The 20,583-nt window shown below is 44.7% G+C and overlaps 1 protein-coding gene across 3 annotated transcripts in view; it reads left to right on the top strand.

Moving 5' to 3' along the window:
• The window catches only part of Cndp1 (carnosine dipeptidase 1), a 36,094-nt gene extending 17,259 nt beyond the window's left edge, over positions 1–18,835 (top strand). For 2 of the 3 annotated variants that reach the window (XM_038330261.2, XM_038330259.2), the window contains 9 exons: positions 731–893; positions 2,781–2,869; positions 5,669–5,869; positions 8,169–8,253; positions 10,622–10,782; positions 12,403–12,567; positions 14,399–14,540; positions 16,767–16,914; positions 18,598–18,835. In XM_038330261.2, coding sequence (XP_038186189.1) covers positions 731–893; positions 2,781–2,869; positions 5,669–5,869; positions 8,169–8,253; positions 10,622–10,782; positions 12,403–12,567; positions 14,399–14,540; positions 16,767–16,914; positions 18,598–18,667 — 1,224 coding nt within the window. In that variant the 3' untranslated portion in view covers positions 18,668–18,835. The remainder of the gene's footprint in view (positions 1–730; positions 894–2,780; positions 2,870–5,668; positions 5,870–8,168; positions 8,254–10,621; positions 10,783–12,402; positions 12,568–14,398; positions 14,541–16,766; positions 16,915–18,597) is intronic. The other variant, XM_038330260.2, reaches the window with a different exon arrangement.
• The last annotated feature ends 1,748 nt before the right edge of the window (positions 18,836–20,583 follow it).

Raw genomic sequence — 20,583 nt, 5'->3', positions numbered from 1 at the left:
TCCCACCAATCGCTAAATAAGAAAATGCCCTACAGCTGGATCTTATGGGGACATTTTCTCAACTGGGATTCCATCCATTCAGATAGCTCTAGCTTGTATCAAGTTAACAGAGAAGCAGCCAACACAGAACCATTGCTTAGGACTCCCCTTCTTCCAAGCATGGCAGATCTATGTCAAAACATCCCATGTCTCTTGCTTTAACACTGAGAACTTCAGAATCATCAAAGACTTCCAGGATTTGGAAAATCTGCTGTTTTAAGACGTTTGATATCTGAGTTCTTGAAGAATATGTACAATGAACTATACTGTTTAGCATTGTATATCTGATAATTACTGATAATCCTAATTCCAATATGCTTCATATAGTTATTGAAAGTGTATCACTGAATACATTTTTGGTTTATTTTTTGTGGGTTTATTTATTTATTTGAATCTAAGTCTCACCATATAGTCTTGGCTGGCCTAGAACTTACTCTGTAGACCAGGCTGGTTCAAATGCATACAGATTTGCCCACCTCAGCCCTTTAGTCCTGGGATTGAAGTCATACATCATGATAGGCAGCCATTGTATGTACCTTAGAGATGGGAAAAGTGAAGCTCAGAAAATGACATAGGCTTTATAGGGACTCGAGCATAGAATTCACAGGACTCTTATTGTGAATGTTCTGGAAGAATAGAGTGGGTTTTTTGTTTGTTTGTTTTAATCTTGTGGTTTACTGTCATCCCACAGATGCCTGATGGTCAGATTCTTCCCATACCTCCAATCCTATTGGCTGAGCTGGGAAGTGATCCCAAGAAGCCCACCGTATGCTTCTATGGGCATCTGGATGTGCAGCCAGCGCAGAAGGCTGATGGGTGGCTCACGGACCCCTATACGCTTACAGAAGTGGATGGTTAGTGTCATCTGATGCCTAGGTGGAGCTGTCTGTAGCCAAGGCTTGGGAAGGGTCAAAGGCTGTCCCCGGGTCTCTAGCTGTGGTTAAGAATGAACAGAATTAGGTGTGGTAGTTACTGGACTACACTCAGCTTCTTAGGAGCCTGAAGAAAGGATCACAGCTTCAAGCCAAACCTGTGCTACAAAATGAATCTAAGGCAAGTCTGGGCAAGACCGTATCTCAAAAGAAAATATGAATAAAAGAGGTTCAGGATACAACTCAATAGTAAAGTACTTATCTTATATATACCAAGTCTCACTCACTCTCTCTCTCTCTCTCTCTCTCTCTCACACACACACACACACACACACACACACACACACGGGAGAGAGAAAAGAGGGGGTCAGAACTGAGAGAAATCCTGTTTTATGTAAATAACATTATTCTTTTCCTTCCATTCTTGGAAGAAGCTATGAACTTTGTATCTTTGCCACCCTAGGGGCTGAAGTTCTTGGCCAAACAGTTGTCTAGATGGCAATTTTCCTTTTCAGCAGATCTAAATTGTATTTGGTGAAGAAGGGAAGATGGAAGGTTAACAGAGATGTACAGACATTTCGTTACTCTTCCCATAGAAAAAATCTCACCATGCTTGACTGTACTATATGATGTTCAGCAGCAAAGCCTTGGGGGCTATCAAGGAACTTGGACAAAACAACCAAGTTCTCCTGAGACTAGTGAGATGAGATGTGTGTTTAGCTGGTTTTACATGACTGGTGCTGAGCATACTATTTGTAGATCAGAAACTGTGCTTTTCATTTCTTTTGTTTTGCTTCTGTTTTTGAGACAGTGTATCCAATTGCCCAGACTGGCCTTGAACTTGCTATATAACCAATTGTTGACCTTTAACTTGCTATATAACCGATTGTTGAACTTGAACTGATTTTTCTTGCCTTTGCCTACTAAATGCCAAATTCTGGACTTACAGGCATGCACCATCATCCTAGGTACATTTTGAGATTTCAGAGCAAGATTTACACCAGGAATATTAGAAATTACTGTTAAAAGTTTTGCTCATGAAATACAATTTTTACCTACTGATCCAAAAACAGCGCTCACTTAAAAGGGAGTAAAAGATGGCTCATTCTGTGGGCTGGAGAGAGGGCTGAGTGGTTGAGAACATGGCTGCTGTCCTGGAGCTTCTGGGTTCTCAGCCCTATGGCAGGTCGTGGCCATCCGTATCTCTAGTTCCAGCTGATCTGATATCCTCTTCTGGCCTTCGAGGGGTCCTGGCACGCAAGTGCTGCACTGAAGTACAAGCTGGCAAAAAAGGCATCCACACAGAACATTTTTAAGAAATGTAAATGTTTTTAGAAGATAGATTAGTGCGGAGCCAAATATGAGTGACCGTGGTCCAGGAGCACCGACTCGCGCGTCTCAACATAACTTATGCCACTGTGGAAATGGTTCTGTGTTTATTAGAGAACAGAGAAACTCATCACAGTTGTCAAACACGTCTGCAGAGACCGCAGGCAGGTGGGTCACGTGAGTCAAGGGGAAATCTATACAGGTTTCAGATGCCACCTGACGGCATGCTTTGCTTTTTGGTTGGTAAAACACTTAGGCATCTCTTCAGCATATATTCTCCAAGCTTTGGAGGCCACAAGAATGCTCAGGTCAGATTCATGGACGGGGAACAGATGGGTCCCAACAGGACTAAAAATAGCCCCAGAGTCAGGTTTGGTCTGCAATATTTTAACCAACTGCAATTACAAAGTTCAGTTATTTGGCTTTGTAGAAACTTCTAATGCAGAATATAGATCTTCTTTTATCTGAAAATCTGAGTCCATATAACCCATGTTAAGTTGGCAGTATTAGTTTGAAATTTTCTTCTGTCATTTTTTAAAGGAAAGCTGTATGGACGGGGTGCAACAGATAACAAAGGCCCTGTCCTGGCTTGGATTAATGCTGTGAGCGCCTTCAAAGCTCTGGAGCAGGTAGGTGGCCAGCTGCACTTGAGGGGGCGGCAGCAGCTAGGGGGCAATTATAATAAAAACATGCAACATGCTTCGAGTTGCTCACCCTGTCCTCGGGACACTGCGCAGGGGTTACTCACCTTCCACAATCCTGAGTGCAAAACATTGTCACAGCCATCTCAGAGACAGAAATAAACGCTTGGGAAACTCAAGGAACTTTCTCAGTCCAAGCCAGCCAGAGAGCAGTCATCCTGGCAGCATGGGTTCCAGCCTGCACTGTCGGCCACATTAAAAACAGAACACGGAGCTGGTGAGCTGTCTCGACAAGTAAAAACATCTGCTACCAAGTCTGATTTTGATCGCTGGGACCTAGACAGTAGAAGGAGAACTTTTTCAAGCTGCTGTCTGATTTCTACATGTGCTATGGTTTTTGCATACACACACACACACACACACACACACACACATAAAACAAACAATCAATCAAAAAAAAACAGAGTACAGTGGTGGGGAGATGGTCTAGTGGGTACTAGGGCTTGAGCTTAGGAGCCCAGGACCTGCCGTGAAACGCTGGGTCAGGTGACACACGGCTACGACTCCAGAGCTAAGGTCCCGGAGACGGGCAGATCCTGGGTGCTTGCCGGCCAGCCAGCCTCAGCAAACAGTTCAGTGAATGACTCTTTCAAAAAGTAAGGTGGAGAACATTAGAAGAAAATATGGGATTTTGACCTCTGTTATCTGCATAAGTGTGCATGGCTGAGGGAATTCGCACACAGGTGTACACACGTGCATCATGGCCTAGAACATGGTGAAACCCAGGATGAGACTGAAGAGTCTAGGGCTGTGCTTTCAAGAGCAGCTCTACCTAGTCTCCTCCCTTTCTACACCTCCTCCTTACCACAGGCACGGCTTAGTGGACGGTGATGCACACACGACGAACTGGACAGAAACCTCTGCTACCTGAGCCTCTGTCTGAGCTCACTAGGGTTTTGCCTAGGACAGGCCATTTTCCCATATAGGGTTGTGGAAGCATGTCATCTCACAGAGACAGGGCAACCTTTAATGCTGGTGTGTCACCTCAGAAAAACGAGCCACTGAAAAGTGGTACAGCTCATCCTGGATTGTCACAGGTTCCCTGAGCAGCAGAGGTGACCAAATACAGACTTTGGCTGCTGGCCCCACACTAAGTATCTATCAGATTGATTTGCATCTTTTATTTTTTTTTATTTTTAAAAATTTGATTTTGTGTGTGTTTGTGTGTGCGTGCGTGTGCGTGTGCGTGCGTGTGTGTGTGTGTGTGTGTGTGTGTGTGGTGTGTGGAGAGGAGCATGTACAGAGGAGGAGCACATATGCCAGGAATGTGTAAGAAGGTCAGAGAACAACCTGCAGGATGTTTCTCTCCTCCCACTAGGTGGGCTTCAGAGACTGAACTCAGGTCATCAGGCCTGATGGCAAGTGCCCTTCCTTGCTGAGCATGTTGCTAGCCCTGGATTACATCTTATGAACTGATTGCTGAAAACTCCTTCAGCTTTCCAGCTATGCCTCAGCAATCATGTGCTCATTCAACGTTACTAAGGGACATCAGACTGTAATGATTCAGAGCTTAGCTCGTCTTCCCGGGATACCAGGATACACAGACACGCAGGTTCCACAGACCTGATCCTTATTCCCAAAGGCCCTCATCCAAATAGGTGACCAAAGGTCACTTGTTTCTAAGGTACAGGACTCTTCTCCTTCTGGCCTTGTCTCTCTGCTCCATGGTAATCTGGATCCACTTGCTCTCTAGACTGATTACCACGTCTCTTCTCAGCATGTAACGGTTAGAGTTCTCTGAAGCTGGTTCTGTGCTCTGGGAGAAAAATCCTAATTTTTCACCGTGGCTCTCCAAGACAAACAAATTAGTCAGACAAAAAGGATCAGAACTTTAAAGGAGGTCCCCCTGTCCTTCTCACATAGAGAAAACCTTAAGTTACATTTTGCTCATGATCAACGCCATTGAGTAAAACTCAAGACGGGTGTTGAGTGCAGTTGAAGAATAACCTTTCTGAGAGAAAATGTACCCTGAGGCTCAACAGTCTTTCAAGGGGGAAAGTTCTCCTTTATCATGATCAGAATTATGAGAACCGAATGGCAATTTGTAATTGAGTAATTTTTCTTCAAAAGTACCTTTTAGGTGGACTGGGAAGAGGGCTCTGTTGGTAACGTTCTTGCCATGCAGGCATAAAGACCCAAGTTCAAGTCCAAAGGACCCATGTGAAGTGCCTGTAGCCCCAATACTGGGGGACAGGAAGACACCCCAACTCTCTGACCAGCCAGGGTAGCCAGATTCAATGAGAGACCTTGTCTCAACAATTAAGGCCAAATGACTGAGGAACACATTAGACACAGACCTCTGGCTTCCACATGCATGTACCCATGTATGCATATGCACCTGTATACACACACACACACACACACACACACACACACACACACACACACACACCTTCCTTTTCCCCCTCATTTTAGGGGAAGGATGTCTCTGCCCTGCCCCCCCCCCCACTTCTTGAAGCATGGTCAAGCCTCAATGTATGGGCTCTGCGGTCTTCGGGATCTCTGCTCCAAAATCTGTCCTAGCATTACATTGAAGGGCCACATGGAGTCTATCAGCTGCCCTCACCTTTGTTTCTCCTCTGCGTTGTAAACTGAGCTGCTGTGGGGGTAAACAAGCCATACATTGAGTATAGATGACTATTGAATGTATCTTTATTAAATACAAGCTTATAAATAAAACCTTGCTTGAGTGTATTGTACCGTCTCTTTACTCTGTTCTTAACCCAGGATCTTCCCGTGAACATCAAGTTCATCCTGGAAGGGATGGAAGAGGCTGGATCTGTTGCCCTGAAGGAAGTGGTCAAGAGAGAAAAGGAGCACTTCTTCTCCAATGTGGACTACATTGTGATTTCAGACAATCTGTGGATCAGCCAGAAGAAGCCCGCACTCACTTATGGAACCCGGGGGAACTGCTACTTCATGGTAGAGGTACTGGCAGGCTCCAGCTGTGGAGGACATTGGGGCTGTGGACAGGATAGAGAAATTATTTGGGACCTTAGAGAGACAGCCAGGAAGCTCTCACTTGGGGATCACAGCCTAGTTGGTCACAGATGCTAGGCTAATGGTTTGTAACCTTTCCCATTGTAGACTGCAGGCCTTGTCGGCAGGGGACCCTAATGCTACGGCCATAAGAAAATAGAAGCTGATGGCATCAGAGGCATCGTTGTGTGATACACAGCCTTGTCTTTATCTCTGAGCCTTAGTTTTCCATTTCCAAAGTTGGTGAAATCCCCTTACCCCACCCCTAGATTATTGCTCCTCTTAAATTGTTTTTAGTACTATAGGCCACCGATGATAGCACATACCGTTTATAATAAAAAGTCCCTCCTAGGTGGATTATTGCTTAGCCACCTTAGTTTTCTCATGTAGCAGGCTGTACATTTACGAGTTGATGTGATGGAAGTATAAAAACTCATACACTTGTGAGACTTAGATGTTATTAGATGGAAATATCATGCATCTTTATAATTTTTCTTGAAATTACAATATACAGTTTTATGATCTGAAAAGCCATGTGTTGTTCGTTGAGAAGCACTTGGTTATCTAGTCTGTGTGGGGCTTCAAGTTTCATCGCTGCGCTACAGGAGAGAGGGAAAGAGGAGACTAAGGAGGAGGTGGAAGAGGAGGAATGGGGAGGAGAGGAAAAAAGGGAAAAAGGAAATAATGTATCCTCTTTGTTAATTCTGCTGATGTGAGCCCCACGGATAAAGGACTGAGTAAATCAGCCTCGGCTTCCAGGGCGTTTACTGTAAAGAGACACATGAGTGAGAGGGTGATGTGGAATGCTGGGAAAATAGGAAGCCGGAGTCGGAATGTCAACAGACTCGACTGTGAAGAAGAGATGGAGTCGTGGCCGAAAGGAGTACAGGCTCCCCAAGAACCTTCCCAAGGCAAGGGAAAGGAGAGTATCAGGAGACCCCGAGGAGAACAGAGTCACTGAGGAGGTGGACAGGGAGGAGATCTTGTGCCAAGGGAAGGAATTAGCCTCTCCCCCCCCACCCCCACTGGATAGGAAGAACGTTTACCTGCAGCAAAACGATGGCCATGGGCAGAGCTGTAGTAAGAGGTGCAATCAGAGAGAGCAGCGCCAGCCAGTATTAGGGATGACATGAAAAGCAGTGTGAGTAGAGAAAGACAGCTGGGCAGGAATGAGAGGAGGAAAGGAGCTGGCGACGATGCTTGTAACCTGAGTGCTCACTGATGGAGCACGATATGCAGGGTAAAGTGGAGTACCTGTAGAAGATGCGGAATTCGGGCCTAAGCCTTCAGAAATGGGAAGCATGTTCAAGTGGTAGAGACTCCAAGCAACCACGGTTTTAGGTCTGGCCTTAGACAAAAGGTCAGGGCTTCAAGGATGACAACTGAAAAGCAGAAGGTGGTAAATGTTACTGTGTGAGCCACTCTGGTCTTCCAACACAAAATCAGCCACAGAGGAAGCTGTAGAGGAGGTAGGAAGAAAGGAATTACAAGAAAAAAAAACTAGGGAATGGGGCTCCCTGGGTAAGGTTGCTTGCAGTGCAAACATTACGGTCTGAATTGAACTTCCCGGTACACGTGTAAAGTTAGGCATGACTATGGTTGCCTGTATCCCTGGGTTTGGGGGGATTGGCCAGCTAGCATAGGCAAATTGGTGAGCTTCAGGCTCCGTGAGAGATCCTGTCTCAAGGGAAGAAAGTGGGGAGCGTGAAGGACACCTGACATTGTTCTCTGAAGTCTTAATGTACAATGTATATACTTGCACATAGGTACACACATACCCATACACTATTCATACACAATACACACACACACACACACACACACACACACACACATACACAGAGCGGGGAGAGGGAAGAGGGAAGAGAGAGAGAGGAACGGAGAGAGAGATTAAAAGAGGCATCAAGGGAGTTTCACTGCAAGTGGTAAGAGAAAGAAAACATTTCCCTGAAATCAAGAGAGGAAACATTCTCCAGAAAGGTGACCCATAGCATGGCATAAAGCCAAGAGTAAGCCAGTTATGTCAATAGAAATAATTCAGGCAAGGAATGTCTGGTCATCTTGGATAGAATTGGAACTGGGTGGAACAGTGGGGAATGAAGTCAGTTAAAAAACAGAAAGGGGTAGAATCTCCAAGCCACGTGACTGAGGAACATGAGGTGTGAGGTTGGGTCTGGAGGTGACCCACCTGAGTCCTGAGGACACCATCAAGCTTAGATAAATCTCTACTCTTTTATCTGCTTTATAGGTAAAGTGTAGAGATCAAGATTTTCATTCTGGGACCTTTGGTGGCATCCTGAATGAACCAATGGCTGATCTGGTGGCTCTTCTAGGTAATATTTCTACTTCCTTTTGTGAGCATCCGTTCTACTTTGTCTTCTTGGCCTCTGCTCCTCTTATTTTCAAAAGCTCTGAAAAGGTTTGCAGTATAGGAAATCTATATCCTCAGCCTTTTCTCCTCTTGCTTGTGTGTTCTCTGGGCTATTTATAATGAAGCCTATGTTATGTGTCATTTTTTTCACGGATTGAAACTCTGCTTTTTGCTTATTTTTCTATTTATTTCTTTATTTTAAAAACTTGTTTATTAACTTTGTAGATGTGAATATATGTATGTGACACAAATGTATGCGTGTGTTAATATGGGTGCACGTGTGAGCATGTGCATGCGTGGGCATGCATGTGGAGACCACAGACCAGTCTTGGGTGCCATTCCTCATTCCTCGGCTATTGTCCACTTTTATTTTTGAGACACTGGAACCCAGAGCTTACCATCCAGTCTAGACTGACTAGGAAACAAGCCTCGGGGATCCTGCTGTCTCTTCATCCCCAGTTCTGTGATTATAACTGTTTGCCACTGTGCCCAGATTTTAATTTTTTGAGATAGGGACTCACTATTCAGTTTTTTTTTGTTTTGTTTGGTTTTTCAAGACAGGGTCTCTGTGGCTTTGGAGCCTGTCCTGGAACTAGCTCTTGTAAACCAGGCTGGTTTCAAACTCACAGAGATCCGCCTGCCTCTGCCTCTGCCTCTGCCTCTGCCTCCTGAGTGCTGGGATTTGCTGGTTTTAAAGGTATTACTATATTACTAGGAACGTTTGTAAGGGATAGAACAGTATGGAACAATGTGGAACTAAAAACAATGTAGAACAAGAGAGAGCAAGGGAGAATTGATAGAAATGAGAAGGAAGAAGAATAAAGAAATATCAATAGCCGATTCCTGTTATGAGTAGACTTCCTACCCCTCAGATCTTTACCCTCAGACTTTTAGCCCCTTTAGTTACTCACGCCGTCTTTAATTGAAACCTGAACGGAAGTCTTAAAGGTTATAAGTTTTAAGACTCCCTGTTGGAAGGAGGGTGCTTGTTTGTCCCGGCCACCCGGCTAGCTTATACCCCAAAATAATCACACAGAAACTGGCCCATTAGCTCTAGCTTTTTATTAGCTAACTCTTATATTAATTTAACCCATTTTTATTAATCTGTATATCGCCACATGACAGTGGCTTACTGGCAAAGTTTCGGCGTGTCTGACTCTGGCAGCAGGGCCATGGCGTCTCTCTGACTCCGCCCTCTTTCTCCTGGTATTCAGCTTAGTTTTGCCTGCCTAGTTCTGTTCGGTGAAACACAGAATGCTGATACCTTCATATGCACTCTGCTGCCTTGACACACTTGCACCTCGAGTTTGGCTTCCTGGGATGGTTTCCTGGGAAGCTGCTGTCCTTTGGAAGACTTTGTGAAGCATTTATTGACTTCCATTGTGTCTACATAGAACCAAGGAACCTGTTGATACGTCTTCATGAGGCTGTTACTTTGTTAGAGATGGTGTCTTAGTAACTGAAGGTGGCGGGCAGCTGCTGTTGTCCCAGCACCTAGAGCAGAGGGTGTGTCTGACACGTGGGTGTCAAGACATCATTGTGCACCTGTCTCCACAGTGCTCTCTAATTAGCAATGCTGACATAAATAAAGCCTTGCTATATATCCCAGGCTCTCCTCAAAGTAACCATTCTCCTACCTCAACTTAGTGCTAGGATGACAGGCATACGCCACCACTCCTGACTTAATAATAATTGTAAGATAAAGTGTTCTGAAGTATAAAGTTTCTACCCTGATGCGGTCAAATTCTAGTCATATCAAGAACATAGAATATACACTTATGAAATGCCTTTCCTTAAATAAATGTCCGCAGAGGGACTAATTCTGTGTGAGTTATATCAATGAATGTCCTGATTATAATTTACCTTTGATATGTATTTTCTTTGAGCGAGCGAGTGTGTGTGTGTGTGCGTGTGTCTAGGGGAAATTGAGAAAATATTTTTGGGAACTTTCACTTTCTTGTGCAAATTTATATGTATGAGTATATAGAATATACACATATATTTCAACTATTTAGTACTTTATACCTATTACTTCTTAACTCTGGAAAAGGTAAAATGTAAACACGTGGCTTGCTTGTGGAACAAAAGGTAGAGCATAGCTGAGAACTTAACTTCCTGCAGACTTGTGTCTCAGTTCTGTTCTTGAGGCTAGCCTGCCTTGTGACCACTTCTGTCTTGGGACCTTTATCCCTCTGGTAAAGGGAATTGCTGTCACTGCCCTTGGCCGGGGATGGAGGCAGCTGTGAGTTTCATCACAGAGGAAAGAATTATCTGGCCTGGCTCTAGACCGCAGCATTGGCACACTTGTAATGTCTGCATCTGTTTTGTAGGAAGCCTGGTGGATTCATCAGGCCGCATCCTGATTCCCGGAATCTATGACCAAATGGCTCCTCTTACAGAGGAGGAGAAAACAATGTATGAAAACATTGATCTGGACCTGGAAGAATACCGGAGTAGCAGCCAAGTCGAGAAATTTCTGTTTGATACCAAGGTATAATCTTAAATGCACACACGATCTGAAAGAGGAAGGCTGCGCTCCTAAATTATGTTTTCCCCGTGTCTAATCGGCACCACTCGGTGTCGATCTGTGCATCGTAGAGCACAAGGCAAAGGTTAAGCCCCAGGCAGGTTTTGCTGTTCACACCCACTTTGCTCTGCTCTAGATCGACCAGCCCTGGGGAGCAGTTGGTACAGACTGCAGGCATCTAACCTTGAAAACCTTGAATAACAACTCATTTGACAGCGCTGTCTTCCACTGCAGTTTATTAATTTAAATCCCATTCCACTTCCTATCAGGGAGCTGAACTTCCTGAATGTTCAAAGATTGGGAGTCACTGTCCGAGACACTGGCTCAAACACCTGTAATCATTCACTTTCTCAGGCGTTACCAAGGCCTTTCAGGTCTGATGGGCAAGCCAGAGTATTCTTGCCTCTCTGCTGTGAAAAACTTAGAACTCAGAGCAGAAAGCCCTGAAGAATTTAATTTCTGTTCTTTTTCCTTTGTCGTTGTCTCCTCCTCCTCCTTCTCCTCCTCTTCCTCCTCCTCCTCCTCCTCCTCTTCCTCCTCCTTTTCTTTCCTTTTTTTTTGGTTTTTCAAGACAAGGTTTCTCTGTGTAGCCTTGGCTTTCCTGGAACTAGCACTTGTAGTTCCAGGCTGGCCTTGAACTCAAAGCTGTGAGGCAGTACCACTACCGCCCAGCGAAGCAGGATTTTCTTGTTGGTTCTGCCACTCTGCATACCCCAGGCTAGCCTGTGAGCTATCTCTGCCTGTATTCCTACAGAAGTGCTGGGGATTACAGATGTGTGACTCCACATCTGACTGTTTTACTTGGATTCTGAGTATCTAACTCAGGTTTTCAGATTTCTCTCGCAAGTGCTTGTACACATTGAGTCATCTCAGTGGCCCTGATTCCATTTCTGAAGCAGCCCCTCAGACAGGAAGAAGTTCTGGACAGGGCAACAGCATGGGCTGCTTGCTGAAAGCAGCACCAGACAAGAAGCCTCACATCCTGCCTATATTATTAGTCCAGACATAGCTAACTTGATGATAATTCATTTTTCATACGTAGGTCTCGAGTACACAGATACTGGAGATCGGAGCAATTTAGCTGAGGTTTATTTTTATCTCCAGTGTTCGGGGAATGGCCCTGGGGCCCTGGACATTCTAAGTGATCTACTGTTGATCTATACCACTAATCCTGTCCTTCACTTACCCATCTATCTATTTACTAACTGTGTAGACCAGGCTGGCTGGCCTTGAATTTACAGAGATCTGACTGCCTCTGTGCTGGGATTAGAGGTGCGTGCAACCACACCTGGCTCATTCTTTGTTGTTTCTTTCTTTGTTTGTTTGGCTTTTGAAACAGGATCTCTTTTAGCTGAGGCTGGTCTTCAACTCACAAAGGAGCCAAGAATGACATTGAATTCCTGATTTTGTTGGCTCCACCTCCCAGAGGCTGGAACAAAGGCATCTCTCCCCAGGCCCAGACCCTGTGGCCCTGGGGACTGAACCAGGGATTTGTGCAGACTAGGCAGTCACTGTAGCCGACCGAGCTACAGCCCCAGCCTTCCCTCAATTGAGCTTTGGTCTTGTGTTCTTTGCATTGCTTAGGAGGATCTCCTGATGCACCTGTGGCGGTATCCGTCTCTCTCTATCCACGGCGTTGAGGGTGCCTTTGATGAGCCTGGAACTAAAACAGTCATCCCAGGTCGAGTCATAGGAAAATTTTCAATCCGCCTCGTCCCTCACATGAATATATCTGAGGTGGAAAAACAGGTAACGATATCTGTTGTCGCTCAGGCCCAGCAGTGCCATTTCTGAGTCCCATGCACCATGGCAAGCGGAGCAACTCTGTGGTTCTTCCTCAAGTTTCAGTTCTTTTTGTTCCCAATACATAAGCATGGAGAAAATGTCAGGAAGCCAGCGTCAGCCTTACTCAGCGCAAATCTCCTTCCCCAGCTCCAGAAGTCAAAGAGCCGCGTGGAGTTGCAATGATGGGGCGTTTTAAAAGATTAGACGGTAGCTATAAAGGCAAGATTGGCTTCAGACAGGGATGGAGTGGGTGACTGACTGCACTTGGCTCGGGCTGGAAAGCCTCGAGTCCCCTCGTTTGTTATCTCGTGATCTTGGAAACCAGTGTGAGGAACACAGCCATTGTGAGGAAAGCGCTATCTGGAGGGAGTTATCTGTCTATATCAACCCAGTATTAATTCACCTGGCGTTGGTTTAACAGGAAGTAGACTCTTGATACCTCGATGCCCTCCCCAAGCTCTCAAGTCTGTCCTCCTCTTTCCTTGTCTTGTGCTCTAATTGCCTTCTAAAACATCTCAGTCCCTCTCCCATCTGTCCTTCCTGGCTGTTTCCCTCCCTTTGGGAAACACCACTGCTTTATCTTAGGGATACACATCCACAGAGGGAGGCACGTCCTTGTCTCATTTGCCACTACCACCTCCAGCACCTTGGTGCTAATAAATGCTGGATGAAAAATAAATGGGAAAAAAAAACCTGTGTTTTGGAGGCTGGAGCCTCCTGGGAAGATTTTCTTAGTAAAGGAGGCTCTTTTTGTTTTAATTGATTAATTAATTTTTTTATCTGCCAATCCCAGTTCAGTTCTCCCTTCCTCTTCTCCTCCTGCTCTCTCCCTTCCCCTCCCTCACTTCCTACCCACTCCTCAGAGAGGTTGAGGCCTCCCCTGGGAAGTCAGCTACTATCCTGTTCCAGTCCCTTGTTGAGGCAAGACCAAGGTCTCCCCACCCCTGTCTCGTGCATAGGCTGAGCAAGGTGTCTCTCCATAGAGAATGGGCTCTACAAAGTCAGTTCATGCGTTAGAGTTAGATCCTGGTCCCACTGCCAGAGGCTCCACAGACTTCCCCAGCCACCACACCATTGTCGCCTAGTTCAGGCCTATGCAGGCTCCCCAGTTGTCAGTCAGGAGTCAGTGATGTTCCACAAGTTCAAGTTAACTGATTCTGTGGGTTTCCCCATCAAGGTCTTGACCCCTTTGTTCATATTATTGCTGGTCCCTCCCTTTGCCAGGAGCTCAGCCAGTGGTTAGCTGTGGATCTCTGTACTGGCTTCCATCTGTTTCTGGAAGACATTCTAGCTTCTCTGGGGTTGTGGACTGTAGGCTGGTTATTCTTTGCTTTATGTCTGGTAGCCACTTATGAGTGAGTACATATGATACTTGTCTTTCTAAGTCTGGGTTACCTCACTCAAGATTTTTTTTTTCTAATTCTGTCCATTTGCACGCATATTTCAAGGTGTCATTGTTTCTGACCTCTGAGTAGCACTCCATTGTGTAAATGTACTGCATTAAAATGTCTCCTTCGCTGTTTAGCTTGGAATTGCTCCCACTTTTCAGAATTTTCCAGAATGTATAATGCCCCCCCCAAATATTCATTAGAATGTTACTAGATGAGAAACTGTATTTGGATTATGTTGCCTTAGAAGCCCCTGTTCACTGCCCTAAACCCAGTGGTGTGACTAAAGGCTCCCAGTGCTCCAATTCATCAGCTCAGGGTGTCTTCTGCCTTCTGGGTGGAAGACCATACACACTGTGTGAGCAAAGTCCAGCATCCTACTTGTTGCTGACAGTGTCGCCTTCTAGGTGAAACAGCATCTGGAAGATGTGTTCTCCAAAAGAAACAGTTCCAACAAGATGACTGTTTCTATGGTCCTAGGACTCCACCCATGGACGGCCAACATCAGTGACCCTCAGTACCTCGCAGCCAAACGAGCCATCAAAACAGGTGGGCCTTACAGATATTTTGATTCTCCTGTTTGTAGCAGGACCCACTGTTGTTTTTACCCAAGGTGCATTGGCTGCAGTTCTCTAAAGCAGCAGAACCAGTAGAATGAGCCTATAGTCAAAGGAAGTTTATTTGGCTGCCTTTCATGACACTGTTCAGGCATCCCAACGATAGTTGCCTTATGTTGGAGAGGTCAAGAACCCAGTAGCTGTTTAGTCCCTGAGGCTGGGTGTTAACCTGGTGCTAAAGGCTTGGAAGATTCCTTCAGGATTACTGGTCTTCAGTCCACGTCCACATTGGAGGTCCAAAGGGGCTGGGTTCTGATATCAGCAAAGGAAAGCCAAAACAACAATGTTGATGAACTTGCCAGCAGGAAGGAAGTCAAGCAGGCAAAAAGGAAAAAGAGAAAAGAAAAGAAAGAAGCTTCCTGTTTCTGCCTCCTTCATCCAAGCCAGGCTGCCAGCACTTGACCTGACACTTCAAAGGAGTAATGCCCCATGGCTTGCCTTTTAGCTGATTCCAGATCCAGTCAGGCTGACACAGCATTGTGTGTGCAGGACGTTTGTCACCTGGTACTTCCTGTAGTCAGCACAGCAGCCTTCTCCAGTTTACAGAGGAAATGAATGCTTACAGAGATGAAGAAATTTTGTGAAAGAGAACTTTGTCAGTTTTTTTTTTCTTTTTTTTTTTTTTTATCACCGTGAAGAGCACCTGGAAAAAACAACTTGAGAAGGTCTGGATTTGCTTTGTCTCATAGTTTCAGAGGGTTTAGCCCATCAGCGTAGGGGATGTAAGGTGGGATCGTTCAGCTCGTCTAATGCCAGTGGAAGGAGGAACTGCAGCAGAAGGCAGGCACAGGACCTCTTCACCATGGACCTAAGAGGCCATGCCCCTCCATGGTTAGATATGATGGTTAACAGTTACTGATGCCATGCTCCTCCATGGTTAGATATGATGGTTAACAGTTACTGATGCCATGCCCCTCCATGGTTAGATATGATAGTTAACAGTTACTGATGCCATGCTCCTCCATGGTTAGATATGATGGTTAACAGTTACTGATGCCATGCTCCTCCATGGTTAGATATGATGGTTAACAGTTACTGATGCCATGCCCCTCCATGGTTAGATATGATGGTTAACAGTTACTGATGCCATGCTCCTCCATGGTTAGATATAATGGTTAACAGTTACTGATGCCATGCCCCTCCATGGTTAGATATGATGGTTAACAGTTACTGATCCGAGGAGAGATTTTTTTTTTTTTTGGTGGTGGTGTAGCTACCTGCAAGTTGTCCATACTCTTGCAACTAACTGACCTCATTTGGGCACCAAAAGGTAGACTTGGGTGGAATTGTTTTTCTTTGGTGTTTTGGTGCCTTGACAAGAGAGAGTAAATGTTCATTTCCCCTCTTCCTAGGAAAAGTCTTATAACATTAGTAGTTAAAATGTACCACTGTTAAGCCAAGCAGTGGTGGTGTGCGCCTTTAATCCCAGCACTCTACAGGCAGAGGCAGGAGAATCCCTGTGAGTACAAGTCCAGTCTGGTCTACAGAGCTAGTCCAGGACAGCCAAAGCTACACGAAGAAACCCTGTCTTGGAAAAAAAATTATATCTATCTATCTATCTATCTATCTATCTATCTACACACATGCATGCATACACACATTTACATCACTGTTAATTTCTGATTCTTGACTATTATGCAATAATTACATAAGATGTTTACATGGACAAAAGTAGAGTTAGTGCTTATAGGAATGCTGTTATCTTTACATTTACCCTAAATTCTAAAATTTTCATCTTGGTTCAAAATTAAAAATTTGATCCAAGTTTGATCACACACACACTTTTAAGTCATCGCCTGGGAGGCAGAAGTGGGTTTGAGTTTGACAGAAGTCTGAACTAGATCAGGAATTCTATGCCAGCTTGGACTACATGACAAGATCCCAAGACAGAAAGAAAAGCACACATTATGACACTTGAGATTAGTGATAGATAGTCTTCTTTTTTTTTTTTTTTTTTTTGGTTTTTCGAGACAGGGTTTCTCTGAAGCTTTTTTTTTTTTTTTTTTTTTAGAGCCTGTCCTGGAACTAGCTCTTGTAGACCAGGCTGGCCTCGAACTCACAGAGATCCGCCTGCCTCTGCCTCCCGAGTGCTGGGATTAAAGGCTGATAGATAGTCTTCTTATGATTTATTCTACTGCCTCTTTTTTCTGTGTTTCAGTGTTTGGAGTAGATCCTGATATGATCCAGGATGGGTCAACCATTCCGATTGCTAAACTATTCCAGACTATTACACAAAGGAGTGTAATGATGCTCCCGCTGGGGGCTGTGGATGATGGGGAGCACTCTCAGAATGAGAAGATCAACAGGTGAGCTGACCCTGTGAAGGTGGGGAGTTCCATGTGGGTTTGTCCAAGAGCCTCGTGTGAGACTGGACAGTAACAGACCTGGGTTCTTAAAGACTTGCTGTTCCCTAGGTTGGGAACATTAGGTGAAGCCTCGTGTCTTAGCTGGGGCTTCTATTGCTGTAAAGAGACACCATGAGCATAGCAACTTTTATAAAGAAAAACATTTAATTGGGACTGTCTTAGCCATGCAGCGGTGGCATACGCCTTTAATCCCAGCACTTGGGAGGCAGAGACAGGCAGATCTCTGTGAGTTCAAGGCCAAAGTTCCAGGACAGGCTCCAAAGCTACAGAGAAGCCCGGTCTTGAAAAACAAACAAGCAAACAAAAAAGTTGGGTCTGTCTTACAGTTTCCGAGGTTTGGTCCATTTTCATCATGGATGGAACATGAAAGTGTGCAGGCAGACACAGTGTTGGAGAAGGAGCTGAGATCTGTGTCTTGATCTATAGGCAATGGAAAGTGAACTGTGTCACTGGGTGTAGCTTGAGCATAGGAGACCTCAAAGCCCACCCTTACAGTGACACACTTCTTCCAACAAGGCCACACCTACTCCAACAAAGCCACATCTCTTGATAGTGCCACTCCTTTGGGGGTCATTTTCTTTCAGACCACCACACTTGGTCTCAGACTACTGCTTTCTTTGTGTGTCTTCCTGTGGCAGAACTGGAGCAAAGAGGAGAGAGAAGTATTGATGGGGAGGAAGAGATTGGTCCTGCCTGTAGGCAAGCAAGGGGCTCTGGTGTGTCTTCCCTATAAACTCACCAGCACCGTGGGATTATGGCACATCATCTGACATTGTATAACTTTAATCACCTGGAAGGTCCCTCCAGGGTTGGCTCATAGCAGGTTAAGGCTTCAACATATGGTTTTGGAGGCTGTAACATTTGGTGTCTAACAAAGGATATTTAGGAGTGCCTGATATGAACATATTGACAGATTATATAAACATCCAAATGAGTGAGAAAGAAAAATGTTTGTTTTTCTTTCAATCCCTGTCATGTCAAAAATAAGAAGCCAAGGGGCTGGAGAGATGGCTCAGAGGTTAAGAGCATTGCCTGCTCTTCCAAAGGTCCTGAGTTCAATTCCCAGCAACCACATGGTGGCTCACAACCATCTGTAATGGGGTCTGGTGCCCTCTTCTGGCCTGCAGGCATACACACAGACAGAATATTGTATACATAATAAATAAATAAATAAATATTTAAAAAATAAGAAGCCAAAGAAACTCTGAGAAACCAAAGAAAGCCATGTTGGACAGTGTTCTCAGGAATCCTAGCACCCAAAGAGGCCAAGGAGGGAGATAAAGAAAAAACAAGAAAGCTCTATGTAGACCAATCTGGCTTTGAGGTTCAGCAATCCTCTTGCCTCTGTTTTCCAAATGCTGGGATTATAGGTGTGTAATACCACACCTGGTGATCATATTTTATTAATAATAATGCCATTCTCCTTTTGGATTTATCACAGGACTTTGATCCTAGGATCTCCAAAGCATGCTAAATACTAAATGTGAATGCTAAATACAGAAACAATCTAAATACATTAGATTGACCGGATTTATAATACATACAATATTCCTGTGGACATGGTTGGCTGCTTTACCTTCTTCATTGAGTGGGAATGTGTTTTCTTGCTTTTGTTTTTATTAGGTGGAACTACATACAGGGGTCCAAATTATTTGCCGCCTTTTTCCTGGAGCTGTCAAAGCAGCACTCGTGACAACAGGCGCCTTCCGGTGTCATTGACCCACTGATCTTCCCACTCAGACCCTTGGCAAAGCTGGAGTTGGAAACATTCAGAAAATGTGAATCTTCAGTACAGTATTTGTTCCTTCTCATTTAAAATGTCTTGGGACACTGGGACCAGTAATAAAACATTGGAAAGGTACAGACATTGAAATGATTTAACCTTCCCTCTCTCACTTACCTTCCCAAAGTCAAGGCAACTTGGACTGGACTGTCTCTCCCCCAAATCCAGTGCGACAGGCTGGGACTGGACTCAGCACCACCTTTGAGGACAGGTGGGCACCTCTTCAACCAATTAGATTCTTGCTTGCAGTTCTCTTGGCTCAGTCTTCCAGTTTGCTCAGCAGGCCCTGCAGAACTGTGGTGCCCAGTTCTCTACCCAAGATCTCAGGGCTTGAATCACGTTTGCCTCTGTTCCCTTAATAAGGAAAGTAGTGGTTTCTGCTACTAGCTACAGTGATTCCTCTGTGGATTCATTTTTAGGGGAGTTAGTGGGGCATGCCACTGCATTAACTTCCTGTCTCCCCCCCCCCCCACTTTTTCCCCTTCCAATTTCTTGAACATTCTGAGACTGAAACGATCAATATTCATACCCACACATGGTTTAGAATCTTTGTGCAAAGATGAGTTTTTCTTTGATTCCAAACTTCTTCCCCTTTGCCATGACTAATGCCACTTGCTCAGTTCTGCCCCCTCCTTCTTCTGACCCCATCAATAAAGTCTCACTCCCTGCACACACCATTCTACCAGCAGAATTCACCAGATAGCATTTCTCTTACCCCACTGAAATTTTACTCGATGATTAAATCTGAATTGCTCGAAGCTTTTAATAGCACCAGTGTTAGATGGAAAACTAATCAACCCTGACATCAGCAAGACATTCTTAGTTTAAAGCCCTTGGCTAAATCTGCATTTCTAAAATCATTTTAGTTTACCATCTTGTTTGTCTTGATGGATTTGATGGTGTAAACACTACAAAAAGTTATTTTTTTTACAGTTCAGTATATATAAATAAACCAGTCTTTATAAATTCATTATTTATATCATTTTAATAGGAAATAATTTGAAGTCTTATTTTTTTAAATGCTCTTCTTCCAAATAAAAACAGTCCATAGCGTGTCTTGCTTCATCTTTCTTTCATCTGCTCGTTATTGAAATGCCACTTTTCAGATTTGCTGGAGAGAAGATGACTCACTAGGCAACATGCTCGCTGCATGAGCGTGGCACCCTGGGCTTGGCTTTCCAACACCTGCAACATAGAAAGGTGCAGTGGCAAACATTTATAACTCCAGCACCAGAGGAGACAAACTCTCAGATTCCAGGAGCTCACTGCCAGCTAGTCTCGCCAGTCAGTGAGCTCTAGGCTTAGTGACAGACTAAACAAAAATATATTCACTTAATCTCCTCTCTGCAGATTCACAGTGGGGGGTGTGGTAGCATGTATGACAGGCATGGTGCTGAAGAAGGAACTGAGAGCTACATCTTAATTTGCAGACAGGCTGAAAGAGATGGGGGCTGGTATGGACTTTTGAAACCTCAAGCCCCACCCCCAGTGACACTCCTCCTCCAATGAGGCCACACCTCCTAATCCTTCCAAACAGTTCAACTGGGATCAATCATGCAAATATATGAGCCTATGGAGGCCATTCTTACCCAAAGCACCACAATATCCATCAGGTACAGCCTGACTGTATCATGAGAGGGCACCATACCATGCTTAGCTGGTAGATGAAGTATATTAATGTCTCAGTATTGTGACGTCTAGGGGCTCTGAGTACCAACTGGGCATTGATGCTCTGGAGGAAATTAAGAACTTGGAATGTTTGGGTTTCATACTCACACTGACCCTGGGGGCTGGATAGTGCTCTCTCCCCATTATTTTTCAGATAA

This window comes from Arvicola amphibius, chromosome 5 (genome assembly GCF_903992535.2).
Source record: "Arvicola amphibius chromosome 5, mArvAmp1.2, whole genome shotgun sequence".
NCBI classification, from domain to species: Eukaryota; Metazoa; Chordata; class Mammalia; order Rodentia; family Cricetidae; genus Arvicola; species Arvicola amphibius.
The sequence above is the reverse complement of the archived record's forward strand: the minus strand, read 5'-3'. Positions and strand labels throughout refer to the sequence as shown.